Genomic DNA, 16,578 nt, shown 5'->3' with positions numbered 1-16,578 from the left:
ATATCATTTTAGAATTAAAAAAAGCAATGGCATGTTTACCATATCTTTTTAGGTAATAAACAAGATTAAAGACTAAATAATTTTTCTAAAATTGAAAAAAATGCATTTTTAATACATGATTTCAACTTCAAATGTAATATAATTTAAAGAACATTTTTATCTCAAGACTCACACTTATAACTCTATAAAAATAGAAACTTATTGACATGTTGAATCTCGCCCTTATATTTCAATAAAGGTACACTCCTACGCTTCTATGCTAATATCATTGGACCGTTTACATTATACAAATCTTCCATCACAAGTAAAATGGTGTCTCGTTGACGTCAAATGGATAAGAAGATGACAATTGTGGCTCCTGCAATTTCCATTATAAAATGAAAAATTAGATTATTTATATATAAAAAATTAAAAATTAAAAAAATAATAAAATATAGTTACTAAATAAATTAACATAACCTAGTTTTAATTACATATCATCTATATTTCAAAAAATGTTTATTGAAATTATTCGTTTTTAAAGTACAATAAATGTCAATAGCACAAAAAGGAATATTAAATTATTTAATAATAAAGTTTTAAAACCACAAGTATTTTTATTTTTATTTTAAATTATAAGAAAAATATAAATTCAATTATAATACCTGGAATTGGCCCTGTGTATAGCTGCCACCTTCGACAAGCATATTTGTAAGATTATTGTCGCCACTCTGGATAACCATATTTTTAGGTTTTGCATGCTTTTGGCGTGCTTTGCGAACAGTATCACTCATCGAATTCAACAGATTCCCATAAGTTTTCCCTTGTCCATTCTCAATTGCTTTTATAAAACTGTAAGTCATAGCTCCGGTTGATGTAATCTTTGAAAGCGCCTGTTGTCAACATTTCTATTAGAAAAATAACTGCGTAATTTTATATTTTTTTCAATATGCCATATATATAAATTTAGATTAGGGTAAAAATTAAGCAATAATTTTATATCAAAAATTGTTTTAACAAAATACTCTATTATTTTTTATCTAAAACTTTGGCAATTTAATTTAATTTAATTATAAATTTTATAATATTTTATAGATAAAGATAAATACATCTTATTAAAATTCATTAATTTTTTTAAATATTCAAAAATCTAAAATCAATGTAAAACATGCATAAACAATAAAATAATATTTTATTGTAATATAAGATAATATTTTACCTTAGTATCTGCAGAGGTTTGATCATCATCACATCCACTAAAACATATGGCTTCACCTCCCATGGTTCCTTTCCACATACCATTTTTAGGTCTTTGGTCCTCCCAAGCACATTTTCCTCCGCTATATTTGTAAAAATAAGAAAATGATAACAATTAATTTTAAAAAGCAGATTGATCTACTGCTAGAGAAAAGTTGAGAACCAGCCATGACTGTAAAGAACAATTATGGATTGAACCTTAGAAGTACTGACAAATAAGAAAATGATAACAATCCATTTTAGAAAGCAGATTGATCTACGGTTAGAGAAAAATTGAGAACCAGCCATGACTGTAAAGAACAATTATGGATTGAACCTTTAAAAGTACTGACCTAGGGTTGAAGACGCAGACGTAGGGCAAATCAAGAACAGTACCACTATGGCAAGCATCGATGATTGCATGCAGTCGAGCTCCGAGAGGAAGTGGTTTTACCAGCGTATCGTTGATCTCATTGTCCACGATCATCCCCTCTGTCCGAAAGTCAAGAGGCAACAGCGTTTCGTCGTAGCCATCAACTTCGTGGCCAGTGTAATCTTTTTGCTGAGAGCCATGCCCAGAATAATGGAACACCAAAGAATCGCCAGGTTGGCAATTCTGCACCAGCCAATGCATCCACCTCTGGATGTTTCTTTTTGTGGGGATTCTTTTGGAATCCTTTTCTACCTCTGCAAAAATTAAAATTACACAGTTCAGGTAATAAAAAACAAAAGAACAGTACATCGTAATATAACATTAACAGGTAGATTTGGTTGGTTTATGGGCTTCGCTACTTCCTGAATTATCTCGATTGAGCATTCTACAAATTAGACGAAGTGAATACATATTTTCAACTAGTAAAACTATTTAACATAATCGAAGCAATTAATAATAAAATACCTGTGAGGGTAACTATAGAGTCTTCCGAGAAGTTGAATTTGGTTGTGAGGAGATATTTCATACAGTTCACATCGTTGATGCAGCCTTTCAGCTCGTATGGCGTATTTTTGTAACAAATCCCGCAGAGAACGGCTCTTTTATTAGTTGAGACTTGAACCAGAGGATGTTTCCTGATGGAATTCGGCCGGCAGTAGGGTTCTGGTTGACGAATCCCGACATGAGCACCGCAGTAATGACAGCGAAAACCAACAACTCCGGGATGAAGCCACACCTTCCTTCTGCAATTCGGACAACCCACCAGCTCGGCTTGCGCCATAACAATATCTCTTGTGCGCAAGCTAATTCACTCCTTGTAATTCAAGCGTCTGTGTCTTTCACATGGATCCAAGGAGGACTATATATAGGGTTATGACGAAACGTCTGTAATCGTGTTTGGCAGTATGGAATTGTAAAAGATTGAAGCAAACTTATTCAGTTTGAACAATTGTACGAGTTGGGTTCGATGCTATCCATCGATCGAATCCGGCAAAAAGGCAATCGATACACGTAGAATCTCCTGCTTGTCGAAGTTAACCCGATGCGCATCTCATTTGTGCTTTATTAAAATTTAAGTAGGTTCCAAGGGGAATAAAGTTAAGGATGAAGTGATCAGGAAGTGACTATTTGCCATTGTGCTAAGGAGATCGAGAAAGGCATATTGAATTTAGATTGCTCAAGGAGATCGAGAAAGGGATATTGGATTTAGATTGCTCGTTGGGTGCGGTCAGATCACCATGTCAGTGAGGACATTAATATTTTTTTTAAACAAGTTTGTATTTTAGGTTTTGTTTTTTTTAATGGCGCACTAGCCCTGCTCAAGTTTATATTTTGTTAAATCATGTGTGGATGTGTATTTCTTACAACGATATCCAATATTTATGTTAGCATTTATTTTTGTTTATATTTTGCTAGGGATTTTGAGTTTATTTCCGAGTTTTAAAAAGGAAGAGGCGGAAAGTCTTTCAATTTATATTTGGGTTTTTTTGATAATGGAAATGAGGAAATTGGAACTTTAACAATATTTTCATGTTCTCATTTTTGTGTCTTGTTAATGTTGGGGATAATGGTACTTTGTTGACACTCTCATGTATATAAGTTGATAATCTATATATTTGAGTGAGGAAGTTGGTACCATGGCAACTCTCTTTTATACTTAAGTTCTATCCTTTATGCTTAAGTTGATACCTTGTTGGTTATGTTCTTAATATGAATGCCATATCCTCCTCAGTCTCTCACAAATAGGTTGGTATGTTGCCAATGTATATCAAGAAGTCAGTGTCCTAACACTCTCTCACACTTACACCATTATCTTTCTAGGGTTCAGTGGATTTCCTTGCTCTTCCTCTAGTTCCTAGGATGGAAGGTCATATTCCCCTTGATCTCTCACTCTTAGACTAGTACTTTACCAATGCATCTAAAGAAGTTGATACTGTACTATCACTCTCCCTCTCCCTTACAATACCTTGTGAGTGCTCAATGTATTTCCTTGCTGTGATCTTGGGTCCTATGATGAAGGTCATATTCCCTTTCCCTTACTAGGGTGTGCTTAAATTGGTACTGGTTAATTTAGCAGGGAAAATAACAAATTGTCTTAAACTGGTACTGGTTAATTTAGCGAGGAAAATAACAGATTGTCAACAATCTTACATACTTATGTCAATACCTTACAAATCTATGCCATACCATTGGTTTCCTTGCACTTCCCTTAGTTCTCAAATGAAAATCAATATGATTAGTTATTATAATCATTGTGAACCATATCAGTTTCCATACTCAAACTAATACCTTGTCAATTTAAAAATAATCATTATAAACCATATCAATTTCCATACTTAAACTAATACTTTGTCAATTTAAAAATATTTATACTTGCTAAAAAAAATTATATTAACATCTTGCCCGATGATATAGATATCCCATTCTTCCTTTTCTTTTTTAATAAAGAATATTTCTTTTAATAACAATGATAAAAACTTCCACTTTTCTTTTTAAATAAAACATACTTCCAATAAAAAAATATTATATTCCGAAATCTAACTGGCAGACTTATCCCTTAATCATTATAATAATTTTATAATAATCTTTAACGAATATTTTTTTTGACCAAGCAGCAAGCCTGATTTACTTTGTTTCAATGACTAAAGCAGTTTCCAACATTGATGGTGTATGGGAATAAAATAAAAGTGATACGCGTCTTCCATCCTAGGAGATATAGATACTTTACCAAATACCCAAAAAAATTAAAGCACATAATTCATTGTACTGTGATATAATATAAAATGAGAGTATCAAATAAAGTTAAATAAAATGAGATTTGTTGGTCTGCTTTTTTTTTTCCGTATTTCTGCTTTGGTTTCCCTCCTGAGCATAATTCGCTCTTGAATATCTTTCTCTATTTTTTTTCCAGAAGCATGGAAGCCAAAAGAGGAATATATAACGTCATCTGACAGTAGAAATTATCCGTAAGATTGCATCATCCATTTTGTTTGAAGCAATCCATTTGTCTAAATTATTGCTGCATCATGAGTTGGAAGGAGAATTATACAATTATACCATTTTCATTAAAAGCGTAATTAATTATACAATTATACCATTTTCATTACAAGCGTAATTTGTTAATTACAGAAAATAAAAATTGAGAAAATCTGTTAATAAAAAACTAAGTATTACAAGATTTAATATTTATACAATTTCTAAATTAAATTATTATTAAAAATAAAGGTATCCTTTAGTTTAAGAAAGGAGAAAAATACTATTTTTCAAATTGTCAAATCATATTACTTAAAACTAAAGTAAAGAAATAATTTTTCAATATAATTTATAAATAAAAAATAGATTATATTGAATTAAAATATGATTACAAAGTATGGAGCACCATTGTCTTTCAATACAGGATGCAAATCTTCATGATACGGCCACCAAACCCTCCCAGAATATCATTGTAATATTCATCCTCAGTGGCGTGGATTCCAAAACTAGGGTTGTTTATAAATTCTGAGAGAAATCTTATGAGTGGCTCATTATTATTTTGATTGGTAAAATAATTTTTTAGTGATCGACAAGATGGCCATCTTCGTGCTTAGGGAAATTCAAAGGAATAAGTCAAGGTGACAGCTAAATGGTAATTTGGTTGGATAGAATTGGTAAATGCCCTAAAAGGGGCAAAAGGGGCAACAATTTTATAAGTAAAAGACATAAAGTGGTCTTCTATATATTACACTAATACATGGTATGGAAAATTATGGTTCATGAAAAGTGATAATAAAACAGGGAATTTGATTATAAGAGTGAATTAAATTTGATATTTTTTTAAGGAGTTTGTTTAAAAGATTTGTATGCATCAGTGATGTTCTTAGAATTTATTTATGTATTGATATTGAGCTTTATATATTACTATGATATAGAAGTTATGTTCTTAGAATTTATGTATGTATTGATATATGATATTGATATAGAATTTATTTATGTATTGATATTGAGCTTTATATATTACTATGATATAGAAGTTATGTTCTTAGAATTTATTTATGTATTGATATATGATATTGATATAGAAATTATTTGGTAGAGTTTGGAATTTTAATAAATGGAAAGGGATCTATGAAAGTTGAATAGGATCAAAGAAGAAGAAAAAAAAAAAAAAAAAAAAAATTGCGAAGAAGTAAAACATATGTGATGTATAGTAAGTAATATTGGGCATATGAAGGGTTTCTAATTTGCTAGGAATTTTATAAAGAAATTTTAAATGTATTGTAAGGGGTGCATGATCTGTTACACCCAATACTCCAAACGTTTTTGGTCAAAGTTGTAAAAGTATAGACATACACAAGTTGTTTCCCTAGGTGTTTTGTAAGTGATGATAGGTCATGCCTATATAGATTAGTATGGTAGCACATGTAATCATGTAGCATGCATTTGTCTTACGTATAAAGTGGACATGATATTAAGTTGTGGAATTAAACACTTCGATAGGTACGGGGGTGGCAAGTGGACAGGTATCTAAGCTTGATGTGGAATCAAAGAAGTTGAACCCTTGATTAAGGGAAGAATGTGAGGGACCAAGTGGGACAAAGTTTAACATGTTCATGAACAATGTTGGTGAAAAGGATTCCTGTAGATCTAACAAGTATATCAGATGGCATTCATGTATCTCAGTGGATGGATTTATTTTTATATGGATACCAGTGATCAATTATTTTCAAGAAGAAGAAACGAGTTTCTATATACAACTATAAGAGAAAGAAGAAGAAATCCCATAATGAAGAAATCACGGAATAAGACATAGATGTGATCATCGATGCATCATAAAAGAATAGTTGGTGACAATGCACGTTGATGCATTATGAAAACAAAGGATATTGGTTATGACAATAATGGAAGCTAAACAATGTCAATAGTGATAGTAAAATTTATGTAAGTGTTATGGAATAGACTCAAGATTGTATTATAGTGTGTTTCATACATTGTGTTTGTAAGTAAGTTGATAGTGTCATGTTTGACTTGATGTAGTGGTTGAAAAGAATGTTTGAGTATTTTCCTAGTATCTCCATCAATGGTTTCTTTATAGTATGCAATTGGTTCATTGGCGATGTAAACTGGCAATATGTAACCCCATGTAGCTCCTTGTAATAAAAAAAGCCACATTATAGTGTATGTTTATAGTAAGCCATAAACCAAACTACAGAGGAATGTTTGTGGTCATCTAGAAACCAATTGTCGTGATGGTTATTTAGTTCATAATGGATCATGTGATTTAGAGGATAAAATATTGGTGAGGACCTTAGCTGATCAATATTAAGAAAAGTAGTTACTAATGGGGAGTCTTAGAGTATATAACTCCTACTTTTCTTAGGTGTGATCGTTAGTTCAAGAAGAGGATTGTTCCTAGTCTCTAGAAGGTTGTTGGAGCTTGATCTTTTTGAGAGATTGTTACAAACAAGATAGTTCCTAGATTGGTGTGAGGTTGTGAGATATTTTCAACTATTTTATTAGGTGATCTAGATAGTTTCTCAATCTCGAGATAACATACATGTATTTATATGTGTAACATTATTTGATGAATTAATTAAAAGAGTTTTTATGTAATTCTAATTCCATCCATCGTCTTCATAGAAACACTAACATCTATACATATCAAATATTATCCTAAATATAACAAGATATAGTCTTCTATAAAATTAGAGACTAGTCTAAAAACTTATTACAATAGTAAAAATAAGAGCATAATAAAAAAAAAAATTGAAAATAATGTATATGGTTGGTAGAAATTGAATTGATAACCTCCTCCCACAAGAGTTGTTTAATAAGTAAAGGAAGATTTTCTTAAAGTACCAATGATGGAATTCAGATATTGATAAACAAGAGTGAACAAAATCTTGTCAGAGAGTTCAAAACCCCCCTTAAGTTTGGTGTAATGGCCTTATTACATTTCCATTTGAAAACTTTATTATTTTACGCCTATTTCTAAATCTTTAATTTGGAGACATTGGTTATGGGGCCAAGATTAATGTTGACTGATATATGCAAATAATTGTGTTTAATAATAAATAAACGTTTTTCTCTTGGAAATATAATGGGATATAGAATGTAAGTATTTCAGACTTATTTATTGTCAAAAAAATTATTAAAGTGGTTGAGTCCCAAGTAGTAGATAAAACAGAAGAAAATGATAGTTGTTATAGTTGTAGCCTTCTACAATTCCCCAATAATAATTGCCACCGAGGGACAACATAGCTATAGAAGTATGGTGTGTTGGGTGGGGGGGATAAGGATAAGCATAGATGGAGAAAAAATCATGCTAAGGACGGAAAAAAGAAAAAAGAAATCTATAAAAAAATCCTAGGTATAGAAAAAAAAGAGTGCAAAACTTAAAAGTAGGAAGTTGGTAAAAAAATATTCAGGAAAGATAAGAAATATATACCAACTAGTGAATACGATTTGGGGATTTGATCAGAGAAGCATAAACCTTAGGGGGAATTGCATGTGTAATACTTGGAAATTTAATTCCTACTTGTCTCAGTTGTGACTTTTTCTATGTAAAGGAGTCTATTCCTATTCCTTAGGAGTTGTTAAGATCTAGATGTTTCCTAGATTGGTGTGTGGTTGAGATATTCTGTCAACCAAGTGATTGTGTGTCCAAGTTAGCTTACCTATCTTGAGACAACACTTCATGTATATATGTAATTGTATTTTTATCAATTATTAAGCATGTATTATCAAAATTTATCATGGTATCAGAGCACGTAAGGGCCCAGGGTCTTGGCACCTCCTGGGTCGAGGGAAATAGAGAGTAAGTGTGTTTGTTGAGAGTGTATATGTTTGTCTATCATTTGAATTTACAGGGTAAACTAAGATCCACATGCAGGAGGGAATGTTGTTCAATCCTGAAGAGCATAGATGATGGTTGGAAAATGCCTAAGCTGATCGATCCCAGAGTCAGAGAGATAGAGTCAGCCTTAATGATGTGGGCATCGTGGGTGGAATGGTTTGCAAACCTCACCTGTGATTGATGCCAAAGTTCTACTGATTGAAGCCACCAAGTGAGCCACTCTTACAACCTCTATATAGCATCAGAGCTCTGAGGTAAGGATTCGACTATGCCAAGAGTATCCCCATGCTGCGAAATTATGGAACAGATTTGTGCAGCGTGTGCCACCATTGGTTGATCTGACTTCCTCGAATTCTGCATTCGGCTTGCTAGCCATTAGGCGAGAAGAGGGATGCATCTGAGCTGATATGGGTAGATCTACCTCATCAAGTTGTGTTGGTAATGCTGCTAGAGGCTACGTGAGATTGGGAGAAGAAATGATATATTTTGGGCATTGAATTGAGTGAAATGAGTCCGCCTGATGAAGTCAACATCCTCTGATCTAATTTCAACTATAAATGAGGATTCTCCAATGCAAATATGAGGATGAAAAGAAAAATAGATGGGTGGCAACATTCAATCATTGTTCTTGAGGGGTAGCGATGCTCCTTTCTACATAACAGTGGTGGAGTGCATGACCGCCCTTAGTAGTAATGGTGGGGCTTATCTGATGATGTCTATGTTGTTATAATAGTCTATTTATAGATGAAATGAAAAATTAATTAAATTTGTTTCTTTTGATCCTGATTATGAAAGGAATTCATCAAGGAGATTCGCAGGTGGGGGCCTTGCTAGTCAAATAGACCTGCTCCATATATAGTGGTAAGAATGATGAGTTTAGTGTTGTTTCGTGGGAGATGGAGAGCTCTAGGTCATTTGAGTTGATAGATCCGTAATCGTTGTGCCTAGCCCCACACTAGTGTAGTGTTTTTTCTTTACAATTTGTGCTCTTGTCTCGGCGATGTTTGAGTAGGTTGAGTGTGGAATTTTGTAATACGTGTAGCCCATGTTTTGAGCAGTGGCATGTTCATGTAGTTATTGTTTTTCTTGGTTGCAACACTGTGAAGATCAACATAGTAGGCAGTTTTGTGTATCTCTCCTTAGATGAGGCACCTTAAAAGCATGGCTTTGATTTAGGCCAACTACACTCGATTGTGTGACCACCATGCTCAAAACTCCCTCATTCGTCTGAATCGTGCATCTTTGAATCGTCCATTCGTTGAATCATGCAAATACACAGGAACACAATAATAAGGAAGACAAAAGAAAGCTCAACCCACATGGGTGAATGTTGGGCGTGGAATCCCCCCATGTCATGTTTTGGGGACTAAAGCCCAAGTCTTGACTGAGTCCATTGTAAAGACTCCGCGAATTATGCGCGAGGAGCGCAAAGTCATAATAGAGTCATAGGGTTGTCTGGCCTTGTTTTTGTAATGTAAGGTCGGTTTGAAAGATCTACCCATGGTCCACAGACCATGGGATTGTATAAATAGACCGAGGCTCCAGGTGTAACAAAGGGATCAATCTAAGAAGGGATGATGAGTCTAAAGAATTGATGAAGCATTGAGTCGAAGTGTAAGTCATGTCTTTGGGTCGTAGAGTAGGAGAAGGCTCTGTAGCTGAGTGCACAGACCCATGGAGCTGAGTGCACAGGGCAGGTCGAGTTTGTAACCATGGGAAGAATTAATAAAGAGAAGTTTTACCATATTTCTATGTACCTTTTTTCGTTTTATGTATTATTGGGTATGAATTGCAAGTTTACTATTTATTCACTGTGAAAAATCATATGAATGTGCTAAATAAGTAAATAACATATAAGGCAAATGTTTACGCAAAGATAACTAACTTTGATAAGAAGATAGGAAAAGATCTCGAGTATGAATTACAAAAATAGGGAAAATTGCTGCTCCAGCAGCATGAAAGCCCCATAGCCCCTGGTTAGGGTGCGCGAAGGTGAATATATCAGGGCATGAAGGCCAGGGAAGTGCATAAATTAACCTACGCGAAGGGGCTCTTAATGGACCAAATCATCCCCTCAGACATCTCAAGGGTCTGGAAACCTGGTTCCAGCACCCCCCCATACTACTTCGGGTGAGACCTCAGTCTCCACTCCACGGACTGTTGTCAAAAGGGCCAGTAGTACAGGGATTTGTTTGGTGAATTAACTCTAAACCTGGGTTAGGCCCCAACAAGCCAACAAATGTTTCTGTTGCCGGGACTAGGATCTGCATAGAGATGTCTGATGTCGTATCACTGGAATCCAAATAAGAAAGAAATTGAAGGTTGGTTGGATAGGAAGATTCACGAGTTCACGACACAAGAGAATAGGAATCCATGACTATCAAAAGAAGAGTGGTTAGGCTGCTACTTATACACAGAGATCCATGAAATTTTATTCGCATCATTTCGTACTGAGATATACGAGTGGATCGCGAAGCTAGCAGATAGCCAAGGAAGGTGCAAGCTCGATAGACCTATTGTGTGGACCCGAGAGTTGGTGCGCAGATTGGAAGCATTGGAGGATAAGATTGCACACGATGTTGATTACTGGCTCGATCGAGTTATAGGAGGATTCATTACTGAATTCGTGGTAGATACTTCAGTTAGCTATGGCGAGGCAGAGCGATGCTTCCTCAAAAGACCGTGAGGTAAGCACGTTAATTCTTTGAACACTTGGATTAAAATGCTACTGTGTGAAAAGTGGGTTATGTGAATACATTGATGTTTGGGGCTACGCAAAGTGGGAGAATTTACAGAAACAAAGGTAGTGCAAAACTAGAAACTAGCCCCTTGATTTCACCTCTGCAAGGGCATGAGGAAGAGCTCGCGAAGGTCTCACCAAGAAGTGCGATATATTTGATAAGGCAGAGGATTCCATGCATACCAACCCCACCCACACCACTGCCAGTTTCATCGTCTTCACCCCACCTTCGCCCATACCACCTCCACCACCACTGCGAGTCAATATGGAAAGTGTGCTAAAATTTCTGGTGTTCAAGGGAGTAGGAAATGAAGATCCGGACCAGTTTTGGTTTGTGATAAACGTTGTATGGGAAGCATAGGGAGTCACAGATGACAATATAAAGAAAGCAACGTTGTTCAGCGCTCTGCAGGATCGTGCGCTCAACTGGTACATTAAGCATTCTGATGACAATCAAAATGTGGGGATCGCAGATATCCAAACCGCACTGAATAGAGAATTTAACAGGCTGAAGTCAGAGGCACAGTCGATCATTGGGTTCAAGGAGATCACAATGCTACCAGGCGAGACTGCTTAAGAGTTTTATCAAAGATTGAAGTGCACAATTTGCAAAGCTAATATGAATTTGACAGATGGACAACACTGCGAATGGTTTGTAGCATTGCTGATGCCGCATTTAAGGAATGTGTTGTCACAACAGAGGCTAACAACTCAGGCCAAGGCCTTGGAGATCGTGATGAGGCTGCATGAAACCCCGATATAGGATCCTAACCTAGGAGTTCAACAGATCCATGCATAGTTGAAAAACTTGTGCCTTGAGATGCAGAGTCTGAAACAGGACAGGACAGCTCACCTGGAAGTGCACGGCGAGCTATGGTGTGTCAAACGTAAGGGTCAGGGTCATGACAAGGACCACTGCCTAGTGTTCACAAATTACCTTGCTACATGAGGATTGATGCCTTTAAGACCAAAGGTACAAATAGGACCTAGCACAATGCCCACGTTGTGGTGCATGATTTTTCAAATAGGAGGAAAGCATGATACTGGCAACTGCCCTTTGTTGCAGAAGTACACGCAGAATTCGCAACAGTTGTTCTATAATTTCTGTAGATTAGTGGGAAACGATGAGCGCACCTCTAGAAGTTATGAACTGATGATGGATAGGAATCCCACCTACAGAGTTTAGGCTGAAATAAGGCCATTTGATCAGAATGCAGGGATGGCATGAAACCGATTTCAGGGGCGTAGACGAGGCCGAGGTGGAGGATGACCTAGAAGAGGCTGTGAAAAGCTAATATGTTACAATTATGAAGGGCCGGGACATTATGCTCGTGATTATATGAATCTGACGCATCCATCATGCTTGTATTGTACATTGTTTAACCATGAGATGGAGGATTGTCCCACACTGATAGCGAGGTTTTGCGACAAGGGAGCACTCAAACATCCCCTAACTCAGAACCTGCAAATGATGAGGTTTGAGCCGTGCAAGGAAGACGCTAATGTGAACATTGTGCTTCGAGGTGGAATTACAACAGGGGATGACTAAGGCAAGCAACTTGAAGATAATACTTAGGTTCACAAGGCTCCAACAAAAGAACCAGAGTTTGATTTGTAGCACGCTAAGGAAACCTTCAAGGAAGCAAGGAAGAGCTTCGCTGATGCCTCCACTTCAGGAAGCAAAGAGAAACCGGAGCTGTAAATGGATCCATCGATGCTCACAATGTTCCTAGAAGCATGCATGAAGTTGCTGCATGACAAAAAGGCTGTAAAGGGATTGTAGGAACTCATAAATAGATGCGCTAGGACCGCGCCTAGAGAACCGCACATCATCCAGAAGGTTGGAAAGCACGTGACAAGGATGGGAAGAGAAATGAGGTTGACTGTGCAAATTAGGAAATATGAGATGGACCAAGTGATTCTAGACCTAAGATCGGACGTAAACGTTCTGCCAAAGTAGACATGTGAGCACATTGGGAGGCCTACGCTGCAATGGTCTCCTATCCAACTACGAATGAAAAAGCAGCAAATGATCCTACCAATGGGAAGATTTCAAGGAATCACCATAGATATCAAAGGGGAAAGTGTGCTGGCAGATTTTGAAGTGATAGAGATTGTTGATGATAGAAATCCCTACCCTACGCTATTAGGGATAGATTGAGCCACTGACATGAATGGGGTGATAGATTTGAAGAAGCACAAGATGATTTTTGAGGAAAAGCCTTTGTGCGTAGTCGTAGCATTGGAACCTACAAAAGGATCATGCTACACGGAGCCAGTGCGTGACTATGAAAGCGACGACGACTTGAATTACATCTACAAGATAACCGTGTGAGAGAAATACTAGGTAAATCCCACCGTGAATGGACGAATATCATGAGAGTGTGAAAGCTCCTGTACATTAGATTCGGACAAAGAGATAGGGCGATGGAAGAACCGGTTACACGAGGTAACCATGCTGAACTGCAACATGATGACAAGGTCGCTGTGTTGCGTATCAACGGAGGTAAGGGATCTGCCTACATATGATGGGTTGAGTGAGGTAGATGAATTCCTGAATAGATTCGAAAGAGAAGTGTCACGAAAACTACTTTTCAAGGCTTTGAAATGGGTACTGTGCGCTACGCCCGCAAGGTGGTGGGGCACACACTAAGGATGCTTTGAGGACTGGCGCGAATGTAGGAGAATGATGTGCATATGGTTTGGGAAGCCTCAGATGCGATTAAAAGGCAAGTATGATGGATGGGATGTCCCGCGCACACACCTGTGTTACAAAACCTCCGCAGATGCACACAGACTGAGCGTTAGAGGACATAGTCAACAAGCATGTGCGGGCAAGGAAATTGCACGAACGACCCCTCCAGTTAGAATGACGGAATATAGAAAGAGCAAGTGTGTAGAAGGTTATCCACGCAGTAGCCTTCAACGAAGTGTGCGAAGCGCTAAACAAGGTATATGATGCGCAACGGACTGACTGGGACTTGCGTGTACCAGCGGTTCTATGGACTTATAGGACAACATGAAAGAAATTGACGGAGCAAACGCCTCCGCGGCTAGAGTATGGAACAAACGTTGTAATCCCCATGGGGTATAACATGCCTAATTTGTACATAACAGCACCGGTAGATATGATAGCTCATGAAGCCTTGGATGAAGGGGTCGTGCAACTCAACAAAGCAGAATGCTTGGGACCTAAGGAAGAAATCTGACAAGGTGGTCTTAGGCTCCAAGAACTTATGAAACAAAGGGTGCGATTAAGGGATAAAAATGCTCTGGTGGAAGTGGAAGTCAAGAAGCTTGAGGATGAAATAAAAAAATATTTTCTTGATAAGGAAACCAGGGTGATAAAATAGGGCGCACACAATCACGTTGACGAATTTGGAGAATACCGCCGAGAGTTGTCCAGCCTGATGCCTTGGATTGGACCACATATTACTAAATGGATCACCCATGGTGGCAAGATACAGATCATAAAGTGTGTGACATAGCCAGTAACAATAAAAGGTGGACGTTTTCCAGGAAAAGTGACGGATGACTGGTTGGAACCTTATACAGGTGGCACGGCCACCTGGCTAGCCATGGGAACTACAGTCTTAGCACTCTAGGCAGTTGAAAGGAGGTGCGGGACTATAAATTACTCTGCCCAGGAGCTTCACGATGTTGGAGCTGCATGCAAGAGAAAAGTGTCATAAGGTTCACGACCGCATAAGGGGGGATGTGCTGTCGCACGGGTTGCTTGGAAAGTGACTATTGTAGTCACTATTCATAATGTGATGCTTCACTTGAGACCAAATGAAGTGGGCTGCAGGCATTTAAGACATGCTTTATGGGCATGATTTTGGAAAATCTACCGCCAAGGGAGCATTGATGGACTAGATTTGGGGGCAATGGTCAAATTCAAATTTGAAAGGCGCTATAAATTACAAAGGGCTGCCCAGCAAACAACACTTGTTCATTTGTCAATTAAGCTATCGTATGCCCCGCGTATTCTTAGCCAAGACCTAGTTTCCCTATTTAGAGTGTTGATTGAGCCCCTTACTGAGCGATTGAGAGATTCTTGGACGAGCAAGATGGTAGCATCTGAAGAAGCTAGGGAAATTGCATAGATGACCACCAAAGAGGCCGTGCAGGCCCTGACTATGGAAGATGCCTCTGAAGGCTCCGGGATTGTGGTGGAAATCGCTAAATCACTGTGCACACCGAGGCTGATGAAAGACAAATAGCTAACGATTCCAGTGCATGTGTCCCCTTGAAACCTGCTGCACACCAGATTAATGATGGAGGAAAAAGGGAAAGAAGTTAACATGGAAACTGACAAGGTGGAAGAAGACTTGGAAGACCTCATAATCGAAGAAGATGAGGACGAGGGCATGGAGGAAGAAACTGAGCCTGCGCACCCTCCAACAAAGCTGCCTACATATATCCCCGGCGGAAGGGGAAGGTAAAGGTGCCCAAGGACTCCGCTCCTCCTGGATGACACCATATTTGATGGCATGCACTTGGGATGGGTGCCAAACTTGAAGTTTGAAGATTGGGATCTCGCTGAAGACGAGAAATTCCCTCACCTAGAAACCACGCAGCTCATGAAGCCTAAGCAGAACACCACGGTGGGGGTTATAAAATTGGAGCTGTGAAAGTGGTTACGCAGAGTGGAAAAGGTAGGGTTATTAAAACTGCTCTGGGTGCTGCATTTCCACCACGCCCTATTGACGATCTTCATCATATGATAGTTTCTCTGCCTAGTGCATGGTGGGTGTTTGTGGGTAGAGGAGCCCATCCCCATCATAGACCATTGAACCCATCACATTACCTGGCTCCCATGTAAAGGAGAGGACCCCAGAGGTATTTTGAAAGGGAATAGAAGTGATTTGGCCATCGCGGAGGCCATGAAAAATAAATACAAGATGGAAAAGAAGAAAATGGGCTATGCCACATCTAGCATCAACAAGAAAGCAATTAAAGTTGTGACCCAGATACTGGTAGGTAAGCTCATGCGAAAATGCAGCACAGACGAGGTGCCCGCACCGGTGGTTACACTTGCCGAGAAGTGTACGGAGGGGGTCCAGCTTAACTGGTCTAAGTTCTTGGGTAAGGAGTTCCTAGAAAATTGTCGTGAGGCACAGGAATAAGGAAAATCGTTCCACTATGCATGGATTCTGCTATCCATAGTGCTGGTGGTGGGGGAATTACTGAAGGATAGCTAGTTCCCCACAATTGTAAGGAATTTGTAGAAGGCCATGAAGTATGCTTCGTTGTGGGCTACGAAGGACACGAACCGGATCCACGACAACAAGATATTTTGGGTGTTCATGGAGATGAACATCACAATGGGGATCAATTGCAAGCTGAGGTTATCAT

The 16,578-nt window shown here is 37.9% G+C and overlaps 1 protein-coding gene across 1 annotated transcript; it reads right to left on the bottom strand.

Moving 5' to 3' along the window:
• Positions 1 to 122: 122 nt before the first annotated feature.
• Positions 123 to 2,562, bottom strand: LOC149154191 (metacaspase-1-like). The gene is made up of 5 exons (XM_089438749.1): positions 2,114 to 2,562; positions 1,569 to 1,902; positions 1,199 to 1,319; positions 645 to 872; positions 123 to 358 (listed from the first exon to the last, which is right to left on the bottom strand). Exons 1-5 carry the CDS (start codon positions 2,427 to 2,429, stop codon positions 299 to 301), a joined length of 1,059 nt encoding a protein of 352 aa, XP_089294875.1. The 5' UTR covers positions 2,430 to 2,562; the 3' UTR covers positions 123 to 298.
• Positions 2,563 to 16,578: the final 14,016 nt, after the last annotated feature.

Source organism: Pinus tabuliformis, chromosome 9 (genome assembly GCF_031772625.1).
Source record: "Pinus tabuliformis cultivar Carrire ecotype Pingquan chromosome 9, CPIR1, whole genome shotgun sequence".
Taxonomy (NCBI): Eukaryota; Viridiplantae; Streptophyta; class Pinopsida; order Pinales; family Pinaceae; genus Pinus; species Pinus tabuliformis.
This window is presented reverse-complemented; position numbering and strand designations above follow the sequence as displayed.

Excerpts from the sequence above, each read along its gene's own strand:
- LOC149154191 (XM_089438749.1), bottom strand. The coding sequence starts at position 2,429 with ATGGCGCAAGCCGAGCTGGTGGGTTGTCCGAATTGCAGAAGGAAGGTG. Across the intron at positions 1,903-2,113 it reads CTCTATAGTTACCCTCACAG|AGGTAGAAAAGGATTCCAAA; the intron begins GTATTTTATTAT and ends TAATTTTTGCAG. Across the intron at positions 873-1,198 it reads AAACCTCTGCAGATACTAAG|GCGCTTTCAAAGATTACATC; the intron begins GTAAAATATTAT and ends TGTTGACAACAG.